Raw genomic sequence first — 23,009 nt, 5'->3', positions numbered from 1 at the left:
ATTTAGAGTTGTTATGAATTACTCATTGTAACTATCAAGATTTGCAAATTTAGCCTTTTTTCTGTTTAGTCCATTTGTGAACTGTGTCTTTGCTCTAATCGCTGGATCGCTTTGCTATGGCAAGAAAGTTTGATGCTCTGGTTTTTGAGAGGGACTTGTTTTTTTATTTTTTTAGAAAAGCATTAAAGTCTGAATTAAAAATCCGAATGTTAAAATCCACAATGAGTGAGGCATAAAGAGACTCTTAAGTATTCATTCCTTGTGTTTTTGTATTTCTGTCTACACAAACAGGGATTGGAAAGGAAGATTGGCTCCAACGTCCTCAAGGGCAATTGCAGCAGCCAGAGCAGAGATGGAGGAGGAAGGGGATGAGGAGGGAAGAGGAGTTGTGTCTCACCAGCTTAAATGGGACTTCCCAATTGTTTAGGTTGTCAGGTAGACAGTTTGATTCATAAAGCAAATCCGGTTCTGGACCGGCCATTTCCGCACCTCCTTTCTCCTTCTTGTTGAGGTCTGTTGTTCACTTGTGTGGCTCAGGTATCTGGCCAGCACAAGTCCTTCTGGCTGATCCCTCACTATCCTTTCATCTGTACTCCTCCCTTTACCCCAAACTTTTATCCTGATCTCTCACAGACCTGCTAAACACTGCTAAGCAGCTCCCTTGGTAAGGATCCTGGGCTATAGTCACAGAATTACTGAGGCTGGACAGCACCTCTGGAGTTGGCCAGTCCAAATAGGGTCCACTGGAGCGGGTTACTCAGCACTGTGTCCAGTTTGGTTTTGAAAATCTCCAAGGATAGAGACCCCATAGCCTCTCTGGTCCATCTGTGCCAGTTCTCAGTAGTAAAAACATGTTTTCTTGCTTGTGAGTGTCATTTAATGTATTTCGGTTTGTGCCCACTGCCCCTTGTCCTGTCAGTGAGTACCACTGGGAAGAGCCCAACTCTTATTTACTCCCTCCCATCGGACATTTATATACATTGGTAAGACCCCTTTAAGCTTTCTCTTCTCCAGGCTAAACAGAATACAGAAAACCAAACCTGGGTTAGGTATAACTTTGTCTCAGATGCTAAGACCACCTGGGGGACTAAAACCTACTTTGAAGGTTAGAAAAGACTTGACAGCTTGGAAAAATCCAAAGCTCATGGCAGTGTGTCTCATAGTTATAAATATACAGCTTGCATTTTATAGGATCATCACACCTGTAAGAATAAGAACAAATGGTCCATCAAAAGCAGTTCTTTTATTTCTGGAACGTGCTTTCTAATTTTGCTGTTGCTTGTCCATCTGTCCAGTCTGTGTCTTTAAGGATTCTTCAGGATGACAGGTATAAGGATGGATTAAGCTTCCCTTCACAGCTCCTGGGTCCGACTGACTGACACGGGCTCCTCCTGCAGGACCCCAAACCAGTATCATGGAGTAGAGACTAGCTTTTAATGTTCACTCTTTCTACTTGTAGAACTACATTTCCAGAATACTGGTATTTCTGTTTGCACCACCTCACTCTAAGAGGCCCATGGCTTTTTTGGGGATGTAAGGAAGAGAATAATATGTGTTTATGAACTCATCTAAATACAAGTGAGAAGCCAAAATTTCTAACGTGCACTTTCAATTTTTGCTTGTAGATGCAATTGCTGGGCAGTGTCTCTGCATACAAGAACACTGTAAGGTCATGTGTACAAAATGTAATCTCAGAAGGTAGGAATGGCATAGGACTTGCAGGAAGATAATCTGTTATGATATCTAAACACATATATTAATTTCAGTGTTCAAAACATTATACAATTATCAATTTATTAACCAGTAAGACAAAATTTAAAGCAGACAAAATTTCAGTGTAAGTGTTGCTAAACTCAATGCATGCAAATGCTGCTTTATTTGTGAATATAGTGTGAGTTAGTGATAGCATCATGAAGGTTGCTTTGGATTTGCTTCTGCTTCAGTTTAGCTGGGTAAATCACTTAACCTATGGAACTCATGTTTAGCACTACAAAAATTCTCATTACATCCCCTTCAGATGGGTGATGGGCTTTCTGCAGTCCCGAGTTGAAAGTTGCTAAAGCACAAGGCCATTACATCCCTTTTTCCCAATTCTATTGTAAATGGAGACCTGTCCCTTAGTTTCTAGGTAGAGGTTAATTGAGAATTCACTCCAAAAATACTAGCCATTAACAGCCTCCTGACTGCAGACAGTCTTTTATTCACTGACTGAAGTGCTTCATTCCCCTTCCACCGCCTCAAACGGGTTGGCCTGCCCAGTGCAGACTTCTGTGGTGAGGTGCAGTTCCACCTAAAGATCTGAATGCAAGCCAGCTCCCAAGGCCCTAAAGCAGTCAATGCCTATGTGTAGACAATGGAAGTGACTTCAGTCTGAAGCATCCCAGTCCTAACAGTGCTACAGAAAGGCTTAGTCTGTTTCTGTGCTTTCCGTTTCTTTCTATTTTTACTGTAACGGCCATGGTGGGACCTTCGGGGACACGGGGTACAAAAACCTTTCTGCCCCAGAACACGCCAACTCCAGCCGCTTGCCTAGGAGAGCAGTTTGTGCAGTTTTAGCACTATCTGGTTGTAAAGGGAGAGTTCAGAACCTGAACAATAAGCCAACCCAATAAACCATATTTGTGACATCGTACAGTCCACGCATATTCCGCGACACCTAGAGGCCTTGTTCGGGGGGAAGGGGAAGTGTTTATCTGATTTGAAAAAGATCGTATCTTATTCCCAAATAAAGTAACATTTAACACTTTCACTGAGTGCAATGAGGCAGGTGAAAGCTTTGAGAAATGATTCATCGCACTGCTTCCCAGGAACATTGCAAAAACTCCTATTTACTTAATTGATCAAGTGAAAAATTACTTTTTAGTCACTCATGTTGCCCTTGGGTGGAAAAAAGGTAAATGCTGAATTGCCAGGCTATGAATATGCACTTTTAAATGAACTGCAGCAAATGATGTATACTGCAGCATTTTTATGGCTGGGCTTCAAGTTGATCTATACAGGGATGGTAAATCAGGCTGCTGTGCCATCAGAGATGTCATTGGGACCATAACTCCTCTTTGGTGAAGAACATGCTCTTTTTTTTTTTTTTTTTTTTTCCATATTAAGCTGTGTCAGCATTTCCCAGGCTTGGAAACAAATCCTCTTCAGAGCAGTGAAGTCGGTTACATCCTATCTGTGCTCCTGCTTTGTGTTATTAAGGGCCTTCATGTCTAAACATGTACATTTTCACAGCTAATCCATTGCTGATGTTCATTTGAATCTTCTCAGGCCCCCACACTCTCATTTCTGCCATACTGTGCACTGAAAACATTCACCAACCTCACTGGTAAAGCTAGACTCGAATTGCACTTATTTCTTGTCATGTACTTGCTGTGACATACTTTATTGTGTACCTTGTATGAATGTTGTTATATGAACTATTGATTGATTTAAAATTTCATCGCATCTCACTGATAGATTAACAGGATTAAAAAAAAAAAGTACGCTTCCTAGGAATCAGGCATCCCATTAATAATATAGCGGGCCTCTTGTACACTTTAATACAAGATTATTTATTATAAGCTTGTTGGTTACATCTTGAAGCTGAGTATCTGCAAATGGAGTGCATTCTCATGAAAGGTGCTGGGTCAGTCACCGTGGCAGATGAAGTCCAAACTAGTGTGCTCCTCAGCTGTCTGCCTAAGGCTGTTAAAAAGATAACTAAATTCAGTCTGCCAGGCGAGTTAATCTTTAACCTCTCTGCTGAGGTCCCTAAGGGGCCAGGCGGCAGTGCTGCTCCGTCTACCGCAGAACTACTAAGGTAAGCACAAAACTAGCCAGTTCTACCTATTTTGTATAATACTCTACAAGTATCTGTCTCTGTTTGTACAGATGCTGAAGGCTGCAGCTGGCTGTGGAAACAATTCTTGATTGAATCAATGAGGTAAACTATTAAAAATAAAGCATGGTGGTGTTCCACCTTGTAGTACGTTGAGTAGCACTATTCCTTTTACTCAATTTTTACTCTGCCACTGTAATTTTTAATCTTTAGAGCCCCTCCTAACTGACAAGCTAGAACTCAGTTTAAAAAGCAGATGTCAACAGAAAAAATATGGAGTGAAAGGATCAACTATCCAACTAGCTTATCTTTCACCAACCCAGGAATACAACCTTTGAAAGAAAAAAAAAAAAGAAAATCAATAGTCTACACTGGTGTAACAGGCAGACGTTGCACTTCCCATATGTTTCTCTTCTGAGAGTTCTGCCCTCTGTCCTGTTTGATGTGTCAATGCTGACAGCTCTTAGCTGTAGGTTTTCATTCTACAGTAAATCTATTCTTTTCTCCTCACAAACACAAGTCACAAGCGGATAGAGGCAGAAGTGTTTGCTTTGCATTTCAGGGACTCTAGATTCCTGCCCTCCCACCTTCTCCATCTAGCCCATCGGCTTTGCATGTGGGAATTTTCACTGCGGTCAGTGTTACTCCAGCAGAGGAAAGCTGGACAAATGAGGTGAAATGTCAGGAGAAAAATGCTGTTTGAATCATTAGTTGATATTTTACTGCTCTGTGCTACCAACTGCTCTGGTGTCTAGTGCCAGGTACACTGGATTGGTGGTGTTTTGTGTTAACCCTTATCACCACACTGCACAAAGCTAGATCTGATCTGAGGTGGATTCCTCAATGACAAAAATCCTGGGAAGCTGCTTCTAGCAAGCCAAAAGAATCCTTCCAACCCCTCATGTAAGTGAAATTTCTGTCATCATCCCTTATGATGCTTGCTGGGATTTCAGGAGATGCTGATAAGCACTTGAAGATTATTAAAATTCAAGTGCATGCTTGAGAAAATTATTATTTATAAAAATGAAAGGACTTTTTTCTATGTGCTGCCACTTTGAATGACCCAGAATTATTTACACAGCATTACTGGAAATACCACTGTAATCTTAACTGGGGATTGTGTCTCCATCCTTTTCTTCATCTTCCATAATCACTGTTTGCTTGTCTTCTGTAAGCAGCTTAGTGCCTTAAAAACAGAAGGAAACACACACACAAAAAAAAAAAAAAAAAAGGAAAAAGGGAAGAGAGAGAGAAAAAAAAAGCAGTTGATTTAAATATTACTTCTTTAGAAAATATCGGGATAAGAATAATTTTTCAGTCCTCTCTAATTTCCTTATTCTAACATAGTTTACCAACATTATGGGAGTTACTCCTCATTTAATTTTGGCACATCGGTCTCATGATATTTAGTGAACTAGAATTGGATCACTACATTTTTAGCTAAAATTATTAGGCACTCAAATCCAGAGTGTTTCTGCTACCTGTGAAAAGAGGCACTGAAGTTTCATCTGGGAACCTGTTTGTTAAAAGGGTTGGGAAGCTATAAAAGGGAAAGAGCTTGCGTGATGAAATAAATACTGTGATTAATCTTCATGACAGTCAACTTATGTGAACATGTGTATGTTTTCGTATGCATACAGCAATATTACTTAGATTTTGCAAATGCAGATGCAGAAGAGACAAATGTTAGAATACCCACATGCCAAGTGCCATCATCGCTGAAGTTACAAAGTATCAATAAATTGCAAAAGCAACCAAATTAAGATCAATGTGAAAACAGACTCAGGTTGTGGATCATACTTTTCACAGATCTCTCTCCCCTCCAACTTCTATCTTCCTTTTTCTTTCTCTCTCTTAAACCAGTAAATCCACCCCTTACAGATCTCGAGGCTTTTATGTGATACCAAGATATCACTATTACTGTAACTGCTCTCTTCATTAGGTAGAAAATGTTCTTGATCCCTATTTTAACAGATTGTGCTCTTTTGCCTGTTCCCAGTAAAAAGAGATATAGAGAGATATATACACATATATACCTGTAAGATACATTTTATGCTCACATTCCTTGGTATGGAGGCTAACATAGTCTAAAAACAGGATGAGGGTTACCATTGTGTGGAGACCAGCGGAATCTCTCCCTAATTTGGTCTCCTACTGTTTGCTCTCAGTCTGCGCTAACCAGCTGAGTTCTTCCGTCAAACCAACCTGTTTTGCTTCTTTCTGCATCGAAAGCCGTCTCACAGAGAAGGCTTTCAGTCTTGACGAGGTCTGAAAATAGAGCAATACCACACAGGAAGATTTTCTTCAACTTTGGAGTCTTTTCCAGAGGTGATGAATTAATGAAAATATTAACCTATACTGCCCTTCATTTAAGTTAGCTCCTGCTTCATTTATATGCAGTTCTTGTGAACCGGCTAGTTTCAGCGGGACCTCGAGATAAACTGAAAGGCATGAATGAATATTATTTTGAAACACAAAGGACTTCATTTGTTCAAGCAGCAATTGAGTAACCGCCATTCTTAACTGCAAAGAATAACTGCAATTTTATGGAGATGGATGTAAATGTTCCCCACTCAGACTTCTATTCATAGGGACAACTTAGGCAAATACAATTTTTTTTTTCCCCTGTTGCCTTTGGGGTTTGGGTTGTGGTTTTTTTAGTGGGGGAGTGGAGTTTTTCTGTTGTTTTTTCTTCATGGAGCATTTGAGGAATGGGGAAAATATAACTAAAATATGCTTAAAATGTGAAGCTACAATGGATCATTTGATGAGCGCTAACCTGGTTTTTGGATAAATTCAGAGATACGGAAAGTAAGCTAAATAAACCTGTGCTATGTGTTATGATCATGTCCGCTCTCATTTAAATTATGAAGCGATGAAGGAAAAGTACGTTTATGTAATTCTAATGGCCTGGTTATAGCAAATAAACTAGACCTTTTAGAGCAGATGCTAGAGACAGCTGGAAGGTAGCAGCCAAGCAGAGGTCCCCAGCTCTCAGCTGGACCCATATCAGTAGCGTGTCAGGCGCTTACCACAATCAGTTGCAAGATGATGCATCATTATCTATGAATCACTTTGGTGACTGATGAATTCCAAAGGTTTCCAGTGGAGTTCAGGATTCAAAGCACAGAGGACGACATGGCCTAGAGCTGCAGGTTATTAACTTTCCAGATCATGGACCACCAGCAACTCCAAGGACAACTACATGCCTTTAAAATCAGCCTTTTAATGCAAAACAGTGGAAGGGGGATACAGATGGGATGTCAAAGCTAGAGTTATTTCTGTAACACTGGGAAAGGATTTTTTTCTTTGATACAAAGCCACTGATCACTTGTGGAGAAAGTGTGCTTTACTGAATGCGGTTTGGAAATTCTGGGTTTAAAGGAATGAGCACGATGTTGGATCTGGGGAACATTTATAAGTCAGTCTTTCTCTGTTTACTGTTTAAGTAAATCAGTTAGCCTCCCTACCTCTCTTTAGCCAGCTGTGCATATTATGAAATGCAGCTCATCCCGCAGATCTGTTTTAAGGATTGGTAGGTTGTTCTGTTAATATCTGCCAAGGGTTCTGACTAAAGAAAGCAGAGTAGAAATACAATGTAGTCATATTTTCCCAACAGAACTTGCAACTACTTCCAATTTTTAGTTAGAGGATAGGACCTCAAAGGCTCACAGAGATGTGAGAGTTTCCATTAGGAAGCTCAAACATAGGCAGAAGAAGAAGTTCGCTTAAATCAACCATTTGCTAGGTGCCACCTAGATCTAAGCCACCCCTCCTGGGTTATAAGGGCACCACTTCCACTTGACTGCCTACGGGCAACTGCACCTAGGTTGGGAGAGTATTGGAGTGCTCCAGTCACATCCCTTGCACAGGAAAGGGGCAAGAGGTGACATTAAACTGCTGTGCTTTTCCTACATCACTCAAGAGATTTCCAGGGGAAGGTGTAATGTTATCCTAACCTTAACTGGTTTTCTAGGGCATGAGGGAGAATGAGGGTTTGAAACTGTGGTTTTACTAGTTATCTCTGATCTGATTAAGAAACCCTAAGCAGCCACATTTCAGGAACTGCGTTCCCATATTTACACAGGTATTTACATTCTTGCTCAAACCCACAGGCCTGGAGAGCTCTCAGAAATACTTCAGTTCATTAAATACATTGCTAAGTGGGGAACGCAACAGAGTGTCCCAGAGCTGAGCACAGGCCTTGGATCAGATTCAATTCATTTACTATCGACTGAGAGAGAAAAAAAAGACCATTAGAATTGTGATTATATTTTGTCTTCTGGTCTAATCCCTTCAGAAAGCCAAAGTGTTGGGTGACTGGAAGGAAGCTGGCCTCTGGAGGAGACCTCTGCTCATGGCTCATTTATACACACATGGCACAATGTTAGTTGCACCACTTTAGTAGGAGTTTGAAGGTTTGAACGTTTAGCAGTCTGACCCTTGTAGGGGAGAATTTTGTGATGCCCAGGCTTAGACATTTAAGCTGGCTAAGGACTGACTTCCTTAGTCTCCTTCTGCAGGCAACAGGTAGCCATGGATTCTTCCAGACAGTAACATTCAGATCCTAATTTAGGAGTTTCCTTTCTGTACCTGCATTTCCCATTTGGATTGGGTGTTCACAAGGTGTAAAACTGATTCTACTTCTCACATGGATCACGTGCCATCCAGTAGTTCCATTGACTTTCATCATTTTGTATGGTCTGTTTGACTTACTTTTATTTGCAATAGAAAATCTCTCTGGCCACCCAAAAAGGAGGACCATCCTAGAGTGCTCAAAACCAGCTGGTCAAAATGGAGAGAGATAACACAGCTGCCATTTTTAGCTACACTTACAACAAAGCTATTTGTGTGGACAGCTGCTTAAAAAGATAATCTAGTAATTAAGCTCTGTTACTACAAACAATTAAATGGAGTTTTTTGAATTGGCATCTGGAAGTGGCATTTGGGAGGGATCTGAAGGGGAGATGTTACAAACAGGGACAATCCTCATTAGCAGGTCGCAAGGGATACACACAGCATCGAGTGTGCAGCTTACTGCAGCAACGCCAGTAACAGGGAGACAGAAAGGCCTGTCTATATTTATTTAACACACGTAGCCCTGCCGGGGCTTTTCAGGTCTCCGAGTCTATAATTCAGGTTCTATTTTGCACAGCAGTTCCGCAAGAGCTCAGTTTGTTTGTACTCTGTCTGCTACCTGATGGGACAACCCTGAAAGTAAACAAGTAGTAAATATTGGACCAGCCCTCAGCCACAATGAGTCACTTTTTCATAGCAAGTCACAGAGCCACCGCTGGCGAATCTCAACCGGCAGAACACTGCGTGTTGGTATGTATCTTGATAAGAAAATATGCATCCTTTGAGTAGGGAGGGAATGAAATTCAGGCAATCAAACACATGGGCTACATTGCCCCTGATACAGGCACAAGTCTGCCACACGTGGTCAATCACTGGAAGACGGACCCAGAATACAGGATCTGGAAAAACTGCAGGGACAGGCAGCATCTAGCAGGCTGCTTTGAATCCATGCTGAGTGCTGGTAGGTGGCTTCACCACTAGGCAAGAAAGTGTTATGGGAGGTATAATTGAAAACAACTGAAAATTGCATTAGTTTCTATCATTTTCCCAACAGCAAACGTACACAGTTTGAATTTTGTCACACATCTGAAGGGCTCAGCATTTTATTTTTTTCTCTTTCCACTCTTCTTTCCTCTTTCATTTTGAGTTTTTTGATTACCAAATCACTTGGGGATGTAACATGTTTCTGTTACCATATACCTTATATTAGCTTCTTTTTGCTTTGAAAATTATTAAAAGTTAAGGAGGAAGTCTTCATGGGAGGCAAGAGTTTAAGACCCTTATGATGATTCTCTCTTCTCTCTTAAGTGCCTACCTGAGCTAGTTAAAGCTAGAGTAGAAACATGAAGTAATAAGTGACTAGATGCTAATCCAACCAGAGTGGTGTTGAGGTAGGTCAAGGAAATAATTCACTATGCTGTATCCTCTTAGCTAGCAATTACATTTAAGCCAGAGTCAAGCCTCTCAGCTTCACTGTCACACATTTTGTCTCTGATTTCTCTCAAGCATGTTTTGCTTTCAGAGTCTCCTTCTCTGTGTATACCCAGAAGTGCAAAGGACATACAGCATCTTTAAAGGTGCCACAAATGGCCAAAGGAAACTTCTCTTGGGAGTGTTTTTGAACTGAGGAAAATAATGTCTCATCTCTCCTCTAAGGTCCACAGGAAGGGTAAGCTTCAAGTATAATACACAGGACTAATATTTATTACAAACGGTTTGATAAATTTTGCCTCAGCTTCTGTTTCTGAATCAATCCCTAAAAGACTGATTTTTTTCCCACCTAATTTATTTGTCATGTAGAATTCTAGGTAATTTGCTGGGTAATTTCCTCCAGCAATTATATGAGCAGTTCATTATCAGTGATATTATTATTAATATCACTGATAATTATTATTAATATAAATATTTCAAAAAGTGGATCATTTGCAGTTGGGCTCAGAAGTTGTATGGTAGATTTCATTTCCCCCCAGCAAATGCTTGGACCAAGATTCCAGTGACTCACTCACAGCAGCTCTGATGCCACAAGCCATCAGGATGCTTGAATTCAATGAGCAAATAGAAAATGTATTTTCTTTAGTCAGATCAATATGCAAGGCACTAATATTCACCATGCTTACTGCCATGATCCTGCAAACTTAGTCATACTTCTATCTGCTTTTGGGTGCCCCATACTGATTAAATGAAAAAAATTCTTACATGTTTAAGTCAGTCATGAAGGCTCAGATTCACAAAGGAGAGGTCTACAAATACAGGTGCCTATTGGGCTCAGTGAAGCCATTTGCACACCTTATAATCATTAGGTGTACAGGAAATGCCATTCAAAGTGTACCTGAAACTCAGGAGCTGGATGTACTGAGCTGTTGCTTAGTCACTCAGGGCCGAAGTACCTGTCTCAGGACCTCTTCACTTAGTGTGTCTCACAGCTCAGTAGTGCCAGCCCACTGCAGAGCTGGTTCATACGAAAGGTTCCTAAGGGAGCAGTGTGCTCCAGTTTTGGCATTAGTTTTGGATCTGGGGTTTGTTTGGTTGGCTTTCATTCATTCATTTATTCATTTTTTGCTCCACCCTGTGATCTGGAAAGGGCTGGTGCACAGCATGCAAACTTGCACTGTTTCCTGCATCTCTAGCTAGCACTAGTAATTAACATTTACACAGTGCTTTACATCTTCAAAGACCTTCAGAAATATTGATGAATTGAGGGTCTTCTGTGAAAGAGAAATGTGGGAAACACAACAAACAGAGGATCTCAGGACCTAAACATGGCTGGCTGACTTCATACAGTCACCAAGCAAATTAGCTCCTGCACTGTATTATGCCAGAAGCACAGAACTGTCTTTAAGGTGCTGTTAACGAGAAGTTCTTCACAGCTTGGTTTCCTCAGTTCAGGTCAGGGACTGTGGAGTTAAGGGGAGGTTAATCAGCTTTGCTCCAGGTTGTCTGAGGCAGTGTGAGCCAAGTTAGTGCTGATGACCTAAAAATTTGCATGTGCTCAGGTCTGAAAAGCAGGGCAGTATTTGGCCTTTCACAAAAGTACGATCACTTCTGCAAGAGATAATCAAGTGACCTAATGCCTTCTCTTACTCCCCTTCCCTTTTATCCCCAGAGCATGAGCAGCGGATATGGAAAAGACTTTCTATGAGCCACCACTGCTATAATATACTTTGACCAAGTAGGTCCAGTTCAGCAGGAACTGCTAAGTACACTGGGCAGAGCAACCTCCTTCCAGCCTCCTCCCAAGCATACCTCTGACAGTAGCCCCGTTTTGCTTCCTCTTTGGAGCACCTTTACCTAAGTAAGTTTCTCACCTATTATCAAGGGCGGGATGTGTATTGCAGGCGTATCTTTTCTCCTGGGCTTTTTCTGCTCCAGTTCGGTGATCTGAGAGCCTGGACTCACTCTCTCCCTCTGTGCCTTCTCTGTGATGCCATACCTTTTCAGCAGGTTATCAGAAAAGTCTGAGAGTATGCCTGAAGGCAAGAAAAAAAGAAAATGCCGCTTCAGCCTTGTTCACATTGAAGAAATTTGTACCTGTGTAACTTTCCCAATGACTACTCTGAAGTAAGGCTGCACGAGTGCATGATCTGCTCTGCATGTTGTACCTACTTTTCAGGTTTTGCAACGGTATACATTTCCTTCTAGTCAATTATATCCCATGGACTACAGACACTGATGCTATCAGGCCAGATGGCTTCTGGTTATACTCAGTGGACTAAACTGCAGCCCATCAGAAATGATGGTAAAGATGAGTGCAATCTTTTGTTCCAGAAGCTTAGACATCTTATCAAAGTAGCTTAATCATATGGATACTCAAGCCTCTGCTTGGGAGCAATGTGACCACACAGAAATGGCCTGTTTTAACTAGTGAAACAATATTTTCTTTATGATATGGCTACTGTGGGCACAAAATGCAGCTCTCCAGCCTCTGAGCCACTCTTCCTTAAGAGAGAATCATTGAGGGGAAGACACATGCAAAAGCTGAACAGAGTCAAGTTCGGTATCTGGATTACAAAGACTGGAAAATCCCAGCTGCTTGTTTTTGACTTGGTGAATTGTTGTGGGTACGCAGGGGACCACGCAAGTAGTTACTGGCTAACTCCTCTGTGTATGTGCAGCATGGGAAGAAATCAGTGCAGCTGATACAAGAGCACAACTCTCTCCACAGAGAGCACAACAAGGAGTGCTTGTTAGCAGAGAGAAGCAACAAACATTTATTCCCACTGCTGATCTTGGAAGATCATCAGGTTTCGGTAGCAGTCTCCTGATCATTCTTCCCTTGCCCAGGTTGGTGGCATTTGGCTCTCAAACTTCAGATGTCTGTAGATTCACAGTAGCATGAAGCCTCCTAAAAGGAGCCCCTTTGTTGCTGTGATGGTTTCTGGCTTCCTGAAACACCCGCCCTTTGCCAGAGTCCCCATAAGCACAAGAGCCCTGTGATTTCCAGGAAGAGCAACCTGCAGCCGGCTTGTGTGCTTCTCCGGTCTCCTCCCAGCCTTATCCCAGTTCAGCCTCCCCCTGAGCACATTGGGTACGAGTTTTGCAACAAAGTGCAGGGGCTGAACTGGATCCTTTTTGATTTTGGACCAGATCAAATTGGGACATCTGGCATAACTCAGCAGCTAGAGATAAATACACATCATTTATCACGTAAAGGCAAGACTGTGAGCTCCAAGGGAGTAGGTTTTCCAGAGCACACACCCACTCACCTTGGTATTCCTAGACCCTGTGAGAAAACCCCTCGTCTAACAGGGAATTCCTTTGAGAAAGTCAGCCTGTCTGCTTGCCTACCTTCCCAGGTGCACATGGCATGGAGCTGTGTTCCTGCCCACATCCGAGGGGACATAAGTGAATGAGGTGTCTCCACACCTTTGCCCAGATTCAGTTCCCTCAGCTGAATTGGGATTTCGGAGTCAAGAGATGTATTGCTCACCTGTTAGAGGTGGTGGGGTATGTAAAGCCGGTGTATCCTTTCTCCTTGGCTTTTTTTGCTCCTGTTCAGTGCTTTGGGAAGCTGGGATGGTTTTACTTTTTCTTGGTTTCTTTTTGAGGTCACAGCTCTTAATCAGCTGCTCTGAAAGATCTTCTGCTGGGAAAAAAAAAAAAGATTAATAGAAATTGAAACTGAGGGGAAATAATAAACCAGATGGTGAAAAGAAGAACTTTAATAATACTGCTTTCATCCAAATAAATTAAAATGCCTGTGGAGAAACTTCTCTTAAATAGAAAGTCAGCACAAAGGGCCTCTGTGCCGTACTATGTGGGAGTCAAGGGATTTAGGTGGTCCTTCTGCCTTGTAGGTGGTAGACATAAAGCAGAGGGAGAGAGTTGTGGGCAGCTGTGTGTTACATGGCAGAGGGAAGGCTGCACCATCATGTGCAGAGGTCCCATGGCCATCCCTGTTTCGTTCAGCACTAACTGTGCGGGCTGTGTCTTCAAGAGTTACAAGGGCACTTTGTGAAGGAAAGATTTATGTGTGTGGGATCAGCCTGAGGTATTGGTAAACCGAGCTATATATTGTTCCCTTCAAGAGTTGGCTTTATTTCCAGAGCCACTGAGCAGTTGGTATTCGCTTTTGATTTACATAACATTACACTGGATTTTTGGTTTTCCCTTAAAACAAGCCTTGACTCAGATGTCTCAAATGGTCAGCATGGCTTTTCTGCAAGGATCTGCATTTCTGAGTGCTTACGCGAGCTGAAAATATCGAATTTAGCCTGTTATTAGTATCACCACACAAACCAATGCTTTGATTGCTTAAAAATTGCTTGTTTGGCTTCAGCAGGGCCCTCTACCCCCACCCAACCCCTCACTGCAGACTTGGGTGCAACAGGACTTCATTCCAGGCTCTCTCACACTATTTGAAGTAGCCGTATGTCTGCGAGCCTGCAGGTAGACGTGGGCAGGATGACCTCCGGGTGAAGTCCCTGAAAGATGTGGGATCTTTTTCTGGCCCTCACAGGCTTCCTGCATGGTCCTAATGAGCTCATTTAAACCTCCTGCTGCCTCAGTTTCCTGACTGTACAATAAGACTCGGTCTGTACTTATTTAAATAATTTTATGGAACAATTATGTTTGGTATACCAGCAGTTGTAAAAGTGGTGCCTGTGGCTAGAAATGCCATGTGGCAGAGGCAGAACCAGGATACCTTCCTTGCAGGCCAGATAAACAAAGTTTATAAAATTGTGTTTGCCTGCAGTAAGACACTTTTTTTGACAAGCAAGTGAAATTGCATTTTTGTTTCATTATTCTCATCACAAGGGTAACAACGAGCAAATAGATTTTGTTTCTGGGTTGCTAAATCTTCATGACAATTTTGCAAGACGGGAGTGAAGTAATAGCATCTGAAGCAGAGGCAAAGACCATGAATATGCAAAAAGCACATCTATCAAGTATGAAGTCTGGTATTTAGGAGTGTGGCGGAGCAAAGATGCCTCTGGTACTCTCAGTGCAAAAGTTATGCATGAAATAGGTTCAAGAGAGGAAACAGATTGATGATGAAGGAGAAAAAGTATTTAGAAAGCCACACCAGTGGAGGCAAAGGGGGTATTTGAAATCTTTTACTGAAATTGCTTATGGAAAATGTGTTGAGGGAAGGCTCAGCTATATCCTAGCTTTCAGTTTATTGTGGTATAAATGAAGAAACTGCTTTACTTTTTATACCGGGGAAAAGAATAATGACTCTTTTTCCTTTCTCCTCTTTAATTAACTTTGCTCTAGAGCTTCAGCTAATATTTATATGCAGGCAAAATTCTCTTTGCCTTTCCATCTGGCATCAGAAGTCTCAGCAGAAGGTGTAATCTATCAGGTTTCATGAGGGCTCAGTTGTGTTGCTGGAGGGGGAAAAAGGACACTGGACAGGACCTAATGATGTGAAGACAACACCTCTCTAATTACTGCAATGACATCATCTAATAACACTTACCTAAATGGTTACAGTGTGAATCTCGCTTGTCCAGTCTGTCTTCTGGGATATCAAGTGGCTGAACACATTCTGTTGACATCATTGAAATGGGCTTTTCTCTCCCTTTGAAGCTACTACACAAAAAAAAAAAAAAAAAAAAAAAAAAAAAGGGCAGCATGACATAAAACAGATGTATTGGTGCTATGCCTCCACTTGCTAGCCAGATCATGAGAAGTTCTCTTCCAGCTGCTCTCTGTCATGCAGTCTGCTGGCCTGATTTTGCTCACACATGCTAAAGAGATGCATGTATTCACTGCCTTGGTTACACACACAATATCCCTTTTTTCCACCTACCTTGCTGTAAGCAACCCACACTAGCATGGGAAATACATTGGCTCTACAGAAGAATACTGGATTTGATCATACAGAAAGTGCTATCACAGACACAAAGTAAATGCTAGGAAATAGGATGTTTTGTCCCAGTTTTCTTCTCCATTTTTTCCCAACTGTAAACTAAGAATCGTATTTGGTGTTTCTCTTACAATCTAACTGCAATTGTGAATGCTGCTGAGTTAGTCTTAGAAGTCCAGTTCCTCTGAGAGAGGTTGAATACCCCTGAAGACCCAGCTGTGAGTGCTGCCTCTGAAAGCTGGCCAGTGCCCACAGACCCCAAAGCCAGCATGAAGTAGACTCATTCATCACCTTGGTAAGAGCATAGGAACCCATTTCACAGTGCTGTTTAAGTGCCCATGCTCTGTAGGTCTCACTGGATTGCTGGTTTGGCTGTTTTATCCCCCTTTACTCACAACTGCAGGGGGTCCTGGAGCCCAGCCGCCCACCTGAGCTCCCCCAGCATCCCCCAAGCTATTTGACCCTGGACTCGCTCACTCTGGGGCCGTCCCAGATGCCATCCCAGAAAGGAGGAAATTCGACCGTTTTTTACTGCTGATCATTTCTATGGTTTCTTAGCAGAAACACGTCAGAATAACAGAGCAACATTAACGTAAAAAACCTTCAATCTGAAGGTGCAGTCTGAGTGGTCTGGGTATCTCCCTTTAGCCAGCAACAGCTGTGGTAGTTTCTTACAACCTCTGTTCTGCATTTTCGGGGAGTAAAAGCAGACTGTGACTTCCTTTTAGGGAGGAGGAAGGCAATGAGGAGGACTAAAAAACTGGAGACAACATGAATAGTAGAAAAAAGACAGAAGGAATTGGGAAAAAACAGAGGAAAGGGTGGAGAAGGAAAGGTTAAAGAAAAGACGGTTGGAGAAAAACAGTGAAAAGAAGGATGGGAAAATAGGAGACTGTACTGTGGGAGTTTGTTTTTATCTTGCTGGAGGTAAAGAAACTGCCTATATTATTTCTCTGTAAATTGCCGTGGCTGTTTGTCAACAAGAAACAGAACAGTAGGGGGGTTAACCTCATTTCTATGACTAAACTTGTGTCTATATAAAGAACAATTAATCCTCAAGCAAAATCCAGTCACATAAATATTTGCCAAACAAAATATGAAAGGTCGCACTCATAATCATGCACCGAGCTAATTCTTCAGGGGATGGAAAAACATGTCCTAAACTCCAGTGACTTCAAAGTAAATGGAGCAACACTGGCTGACAGTAATAAAGGTCAGGAACATTGACTCATAATGTATGTATGGGATTAACTCCCATACCCTTCAGTACTCAAAATTCACAAAAGTTTGTAAAATTCTATAAATTCTTAAATGCCTTACTGATTTAGGCCTGGATATGGGGTTTGACCTCCAGCTGTTCACTGCAGAACTGTCCCAGTCCAACCTGAAATCTGTAATAAGGGATTACACTGCCTGGAGACTTCATTTGCATTTACAGAAAAAATAATCTTCCACTTGGAAAGATCTTGCATAAAGAAATCCTTGAATGCAGCTTGCGGTGGTATGGCTGTGCTGTTTATCCACTGTATAAATAAGCTATAGCTATGGCTTAAAAGGAAGCAGTCATAATTTTATTTAAAACAAAAAATTATTATCTGGCCATATGAAGGCTCACACTGCATTTTGTAATTTGAGGGAGACTTTTTTCTTCAGCACCATTTGATTTTATCAGATTTGATTAGGGCATGCTGATTAAATATTATGATATATTTTCTGAAGGGTACTCTGTTTAGAAAGTTTTCAGTAAAATCAGGGATACCATTTCAGACACTATGGACTTTTCTGAACAGGTCTTGAGGCAAAAAAGCTGAGGATAGATAGTAAAATTTAAATGTAAAATTAATGGTAAATTATACTAACTGGAAGTGCCTTAAAAATATGATTAACTTTGGTTTGATTTTACCAAGTTGTTTCATTGACTTATCTCACCTAACAAAAATTAAGCATTGTAAAGAGGCTTAATGTAGGATTGGTATATGCAGATTATGAGAGACAGCAGTTTGAAAAATAGTATTCTAAAATAAATCTCTTAGATCTGTCTTCACATTTTCATAGTCACAGATGCCAAGCCCTTGAGAGCCTAACATGACACCCCACTTCTTTTTTTTAAAAAAAGTTGACCCTGCAGCCAGCATTGCCTTGCTTACAAAAGTGTTTCCACACTGCACATTGTGACACTCTGTGTGACAAAAGACTAAAAAGAGAAAGATTGCCAAAATGTATCATGAGTTTTGGTATCTTGGGTGTATATATATTGCATACAATGTGTGAACCTGTGAGTGTTGTTACATCCTGTCGCTGTGCATTACACACAGAGCTCTTGTTCAAAGGAGAGGTGATATATGGGAGCACTGTAATGGTGCTTTCCCAAACCACTAAAATCAATTCCCACCACTAAAGAAACAGATTCCCCAGTAACGTTTCACATGGGGAGGAAGACTGCTATGGGGACTGTATGAAGTCATTAATACGCTTTTACAAATGGAATTTGTCCTTGGATTTTTGTGTGTTAACTGTAGGTGATGCTTGCTATTTAGTGATGGACTAAGGTGGTTTTTCTCTTGCACTCTGTTATATCTCTTGACATAATGATCCACATTCATCCTTTGTGCAACTGTAATGGTTACAGTGGAGCTCTAAATCACACTCGGCAGGAGACACTTCCTGAAATGCATATAGATTTTCCCATATGAATTAGGATTCAATAGTCATTTAGCCTGAGACTTTGGTAGGATGCAGTTAGGCTGTACACTACTTCCTACCACCCTGCCCCACCTCACCCATAGAGATATTTGCTTAAATGAGTCACCTCCAGACTGTGACTTCTAGGAAAAGACAGACCTGATAGAGACACTTCAAATGCTTCCCTAAAGACTGAGACAAGTTCTAGCTTTGACTACAGAGTTTTGCATTTGCTCCTTGTAAAAGCATTCAGCATTCAATAGGATTGGCTCTACTTACAGAGAAGAGCAAGAAATGATAAGGCAGACTGAAAAGTACTGGTATGAGTAAAAGCCACTTCAGCCTCAGGTGGACCAGCTCTCCTGCCGAGTCATTGTCATATAACAGCAGGAGTCCTTTGGGCAAACATACTTGTAAGAGATGGTGATTCAGATAACAAACAGCTGAATTTATCAGCTTTGGATTTCTAGGTAGCTTAAAGTACACTCTAATTTTTTTTTTTCCTAATTCTCCGTTGCTGTATATGCTTGATTAAAGGGCCCAAATAAAGCTATCCAGAGAAAGGAGATGTACAGCTCCTACCACTCACTAACAGTCTTAAAACACACAAATGCATGCAAATAATAGGATTCCTTTCTTTGCTTAAGTTGTAGGTCTCCATCAAAAAGTCCACCAATGCAACCAGTTCCAGGCCTCAATTAGGTAAAAATATTTTACCTGGAGATGGACAAAGAAAGCAGTTTTGGTTTACTATTTTAATGCGTTTTTGGTTTAACGCAGATATTTGTCACAAGTAATCACGCTAGAGGTTAGGGAATACTCAGCAAAGCTACTCTCACATGTTTCTACCAAAATGATGTAAATCTTCTGAGGCCATCTGATCATGTGGCATTTAAACCAACTTGAAATGAAATCTCATGAGAAAAGCTTACTGTGTAAGATAGAAAACTAAAGCTTTGAGAACAAAACTAAAGAGCTGGACTTTTTTTTTTCATTTGATCCCGAACTAGGCACAGAAATAACATTGGATAGGGGAAAGTTAAATCTCCATTTCTTGTCTTCTCATAGGACATGAATGGTTGCAGGTGCTATGCAGCTACAGGGAAATTAGGTATCTATGGCTATTTGTATCCTGTCTCAAGGGACAACGCTGTGCTCAAATGAGTCATCAGCAGGCGATCCTTCTTAACTATAAGCTGGAGAAATGGATTTCTCATATGCAATTCTTATCAGTTTACAGAGGCTAAGTGGGCACTGATGTCAATAGTCCTCACCATTGTACATTAAGGGCAAGACTTGTTACACCTACATGTCATTTCCTTGTATGTTGAATACTTAGAATTTGTGAACTGACCCTTTGTAAGGTCTCCACAAACTGTGCTTCTGAGGACTTCAGTAGACTATGTGGTATTGTCCCCAAGTATGTGGATTTTTCTTTTCTTTTTTTTCATTTTTTTTTGTTCAGAGGAGTGGGTTTTTTTTCCACAGTTGACAAAATCACCAAGAAAAAACATGCACTAGTTTGCAGGACATTCATAATCATTAAAGAAACTATTGGCATGTTGACAAGGATACTACATAAATAAAAGTACTCTTGAGAGCATCCTTGCTGGGTGGCAGCAGGCAATCTGAATTTAATAAGTATTTATTTTGGTAGATTGATAATCATGTTGCCACAGAAGCCTGTATGACACTATGTACCTATCTTCTCCTGGACCCAGAGCACTTTGTAAGAACATATTTTTGCCATGTCCTGGCAAAACATGCCAGAGAGAGAAGGAGAGTTCAAGAGCAGAAACGGAGGCAACTGGGGCCCTGGGGTGGGAGAGCACACACGCGTGTTTGTCCATATTCCCGTAATCAGGGCCTAGCCTTGCTGCCACTGATGCACTTGACAGTTGGAAATGGCCACAAGTGGGGATATCTTACAGTATGCTGCCCCATGCAGACAGGAGGCAGCGGTCGGACTGCAACAGCTACAGTCCAGCCTGCACCGAGGGCAGCGCTTCGCTACCCAGTCCAAAGAGCAGCTCAGGCACCAGGGTTTGCCCCTTAAGACTGGTGCGTCTCCTCCCACCACGCACACACTTAGGGTCTCCTGACAGGTTTGGATTACTAAATTATTTTATTTGCTTTGCCCCTCTCTGTCTGGCTGCAATGAACATGTGAGCAAGGAGGGCAAGGCAGGCTCCCAGAATCCCTACCAGCTCTTCTCTTCCCTCCCTGAACCTACGGGGAGGCAATGACAGGCCTGTCACATGTCCTCTGCAGGGTCCTATAGTGTGAGTAGGCCCCTTATTTGCATTAAGTCATTTACAAGTGTGTAAAGAAGAAATGAGGTACTATCATCTGGATGGAGTCATCTTGCACCCACCTTTCCCAACACAGAGGTCACCTGAAACAGCTCAGGAGCCAAGGGGGATGGTACCTGGCTGCATTTGGCTCTTTCCACCTGCACTCAGCAGGCAGCCTCGGCGAATTTACTAGCAAATACGCATCTTCACCCACACCCCGGTCCTATCCTTGCCCTGTTACAACTGCTTCCTGGGCAAATCTTGTGAGTAAAGCAACCCACCCGTCTATTGCAGTCCGAGTAGAAAATAGATGCCCTAGAAGTCGAAAGTCTGGGTGTTCCTGCTTGGCATTCCAGACTTTTCATTACAAGTTTTACTATATGTTTAACACTACTCCGTTGGGAGTGATGTCTTTGCGGACACAAAGACAGCCTCATGCTACTGCACAGAGTTTCTTCTTTGGTTACTTAGGCACTAGGCTCCTCTCTCCAGGCGTTCTTGTCAGATTAGCCTGATTTTTATTTTTCTAAAGCATATTTGAAACTTCTTAGGAAACACTTAGGTATTTGAAAGCCTGATCCAGGTGCCTCCCTCCACCTAAAACTTGCTCCTAATAATTGCACGGATGCAGAAATCCCACAGAATGGCCTGGGAGAGGTTTCCTCTCAGGGTCAGCGCGCTGCTGGGGGGGTCTAGTTCAAAACCCTGGGTGGGCTGTGGACTGACTCCCACTACCTCCCATGAACTTGTAAAAGAAAGAAAAAGTGCCAACAGTTAAACTTTGATTGATAGGGGGAAAAAAAAGCAAGATGCATTTGCGCAGGTTGTGGTCACAAAGTTTTTGTCTTTGGCGATAATAAAAAATACAAAGCCTTCCTTAATTCTTCCTGAGGCACAGAGTTAACCCTTGCATGTGCCAGGTTTATCCCCCTTTGGAGCAGGGTAAGGAGCCCGGAGGGCAGTTCCCACGCTGCTGGCTGCCCCCCCTGCTCGTGAGCCGGCCCAGCAGCTCCAGGGCGGTGAAGGGGTTGTGGCTAAAGCCCCCTCCTCCCCAGGGCCCCATCCCTGCATGCCAGCCTCGCCGGGTCGCACCCCAACTCTCCCCCCACCCCGCTGAGTGGGGACCCCGCGCTTTTCCTGCCGGCCCCCGCGGGTGACACGGGCGATGTGGCTGCTAAAGGGAGAAAAATTTAAAAAAAACCAAAAACGAACAGAAAAGAGCGAAGCAAGAAGCCCTCCAGGAGGCGGGAGGGACGCGTGCGGCTGCGGTACTTACGGAGCGGTGCGAGGGTTGGCGGCGGAGCGGCGCGGGCCGGGCCGCGGCGGGGCCTTATCTAGGGAGCGGGGCCGTCGCTATGGCAACGCGGCGCTCAGGCGGCCTGCGGGGGGCTGCGGGCCAGCATCGGCGCTCGCCGGCCCCTTCCTCCCCCGCCAGCTGCCGAGGCCGAAGGAGAGAGGCGGCAGGATTGGGGGGGGGGCAGCGCCTCAAGGCGAGAGCATCTTTCCCGCCGGCGGACGAGCGAGAGCGCCAAAAGGCGAGCGGCAGCCGCCTTGTCCAGGGGAGCACAGAAAATGGCGAGGGGAGGGAGCGAGGCTGATGCCGTCTGGGACCCAGGGGAGAGCTGAGGATAAAAGTGGAGCAAGGAGGCAGGGCACGTGTCTGGGAGCAGCACCAGAAGCACTAAAAGTGATGGACACCGTCTGCGGCGCTGAGGTTCAGCGTGACTGCGGTGTTTGTGTGTGGATCTGGCCACAACTACTTACACAAACGTGGTCTTTCTGGGGCCAGGCAGGGAGTCTTCTGTGGCGGCCAGTTGTTTGCCAGTAGAGACCAGTCTCTCCTATTTTAGCCCGTGCCTTTGGATGGAGCTGTTATTTCAACTGAGGGAAAAATATACAAACATGCCTGACATTGGAAAAGCGCTGGGAGAAGCACTACTCAGGGTGGAACTGCGAACTGCCCCTCTCTCAGTATCCATTTGGAACAAAAATGCCTCTGTCTATGCTCTTTTATTAAAACATCTTTAAAAACTGTGGCTGCTCACAGTGGCAGTTATCTCCTCCTTCTCTTTTCCCCCACTCAGCAATTCAACAGCACCAGCCTGCACTGCATCCTGTAAATCAGTCAAGGTTTCCTTCATAAATAATATATTGCAGAGAAGGCCCAAAGGGGCAAAGTGCTAATTGCCAGCCCTGCAAACTGGGCAGCACCCTCGGATCCTGTATGTCTCTGGTGCGGTTCTGCAAAGTGCCAAGCACCTTAAATGCTCTAAAGGCCCCACCTGGAAGAACCGTGACGAGCACATTCACTACCTGGCAGAGGGGTAAG

General features: G+C 42.9%; 1 protein-coding gene across 2 annotated transcripts; it reads right to left on the bottom strand.

Annotated features, from left to right (window-relative positions):
• Positions 1 to 1,223: 1,223 nt before the first annotated feature.
• Positions 1,224 to 22,253, bottom strand: PPP1R17 (protein phosphatase 1 regulatory subunit 17). 2 transcript variants are annotated; one of them, XM_074844038.1, is made up of 5 exons: positions 21,957 to 22,253; positions 15,315 to 15,427; positions 13,323 to 13,478; positions 11,701 to 11,862; positions 1,224 to 5,003 (listed from the first exon to the last, which is right to left on the bottom strand). In XM_074844038.1, exons 2-5 carry the CDS (start codon positions 15,394 to 15,396, stop codon positions 4,924 to 4,926), a joined length of 480 nt encoding a protein of 159 aa, XP_074700139.1. In that variant the 5' UTR covers positions 15,397 to 15,427; positions 21,957 to 22,253; the 3' UTR covers positions 1,224 to 4,923. The 2 variants fall into 2 exon arrangements, with proteins under 2 accessions (XP_074700139.1, XP_074700151.1); XM_074844050.1 differs by having other exon boundaries at positions 13,323 to 13,475; positions 21,957 to 22,252.
• Positions 22,254 to 23,009: the final 756 nt, after the last annotated feature.

Source organism: Strix aluco, chromosome 1 (assembly GCF_031877795.1).
Source record: "Strix aluco isolate bStrAlu1 chromosome 1, bStrAlu1.hap1, whole genome shotgun sequence".
Classification (NCBI taxonomy): Eukaryota; Metazoa; Chordata; class Aves; order Strigiformes; family Strigidae; genus Strix; species Strix aluco.
This window is presented reverse-complemented; position numbering and strand designations above follow the sequence as displayed.

Bases quoted from the DNA above. Each gene is read 5' to 3' on its own strand.
- PPP1R17 (XM_074844038.1), bottom strand. From the start codon at position 15,396: ATGATGTCAACAGAATGTGTTCAGCCACTTGATATCCCAGAAGACAGA. The intron at 13,479-15,314 runs GTAAGTGTTATT...TTTTTTTCCCAG, and splicing joins TTCACACTGTAACCATTTAG to CAGAAGATCTTTCAGAGCAG. The intron at 5,004-11,700 runs GTGAGAAACTTA...TCTGTTTTTAAG, and splicing joins CATCCCGCCCTTGATAATAG to GCACTAAGCTGCTTACAGAA.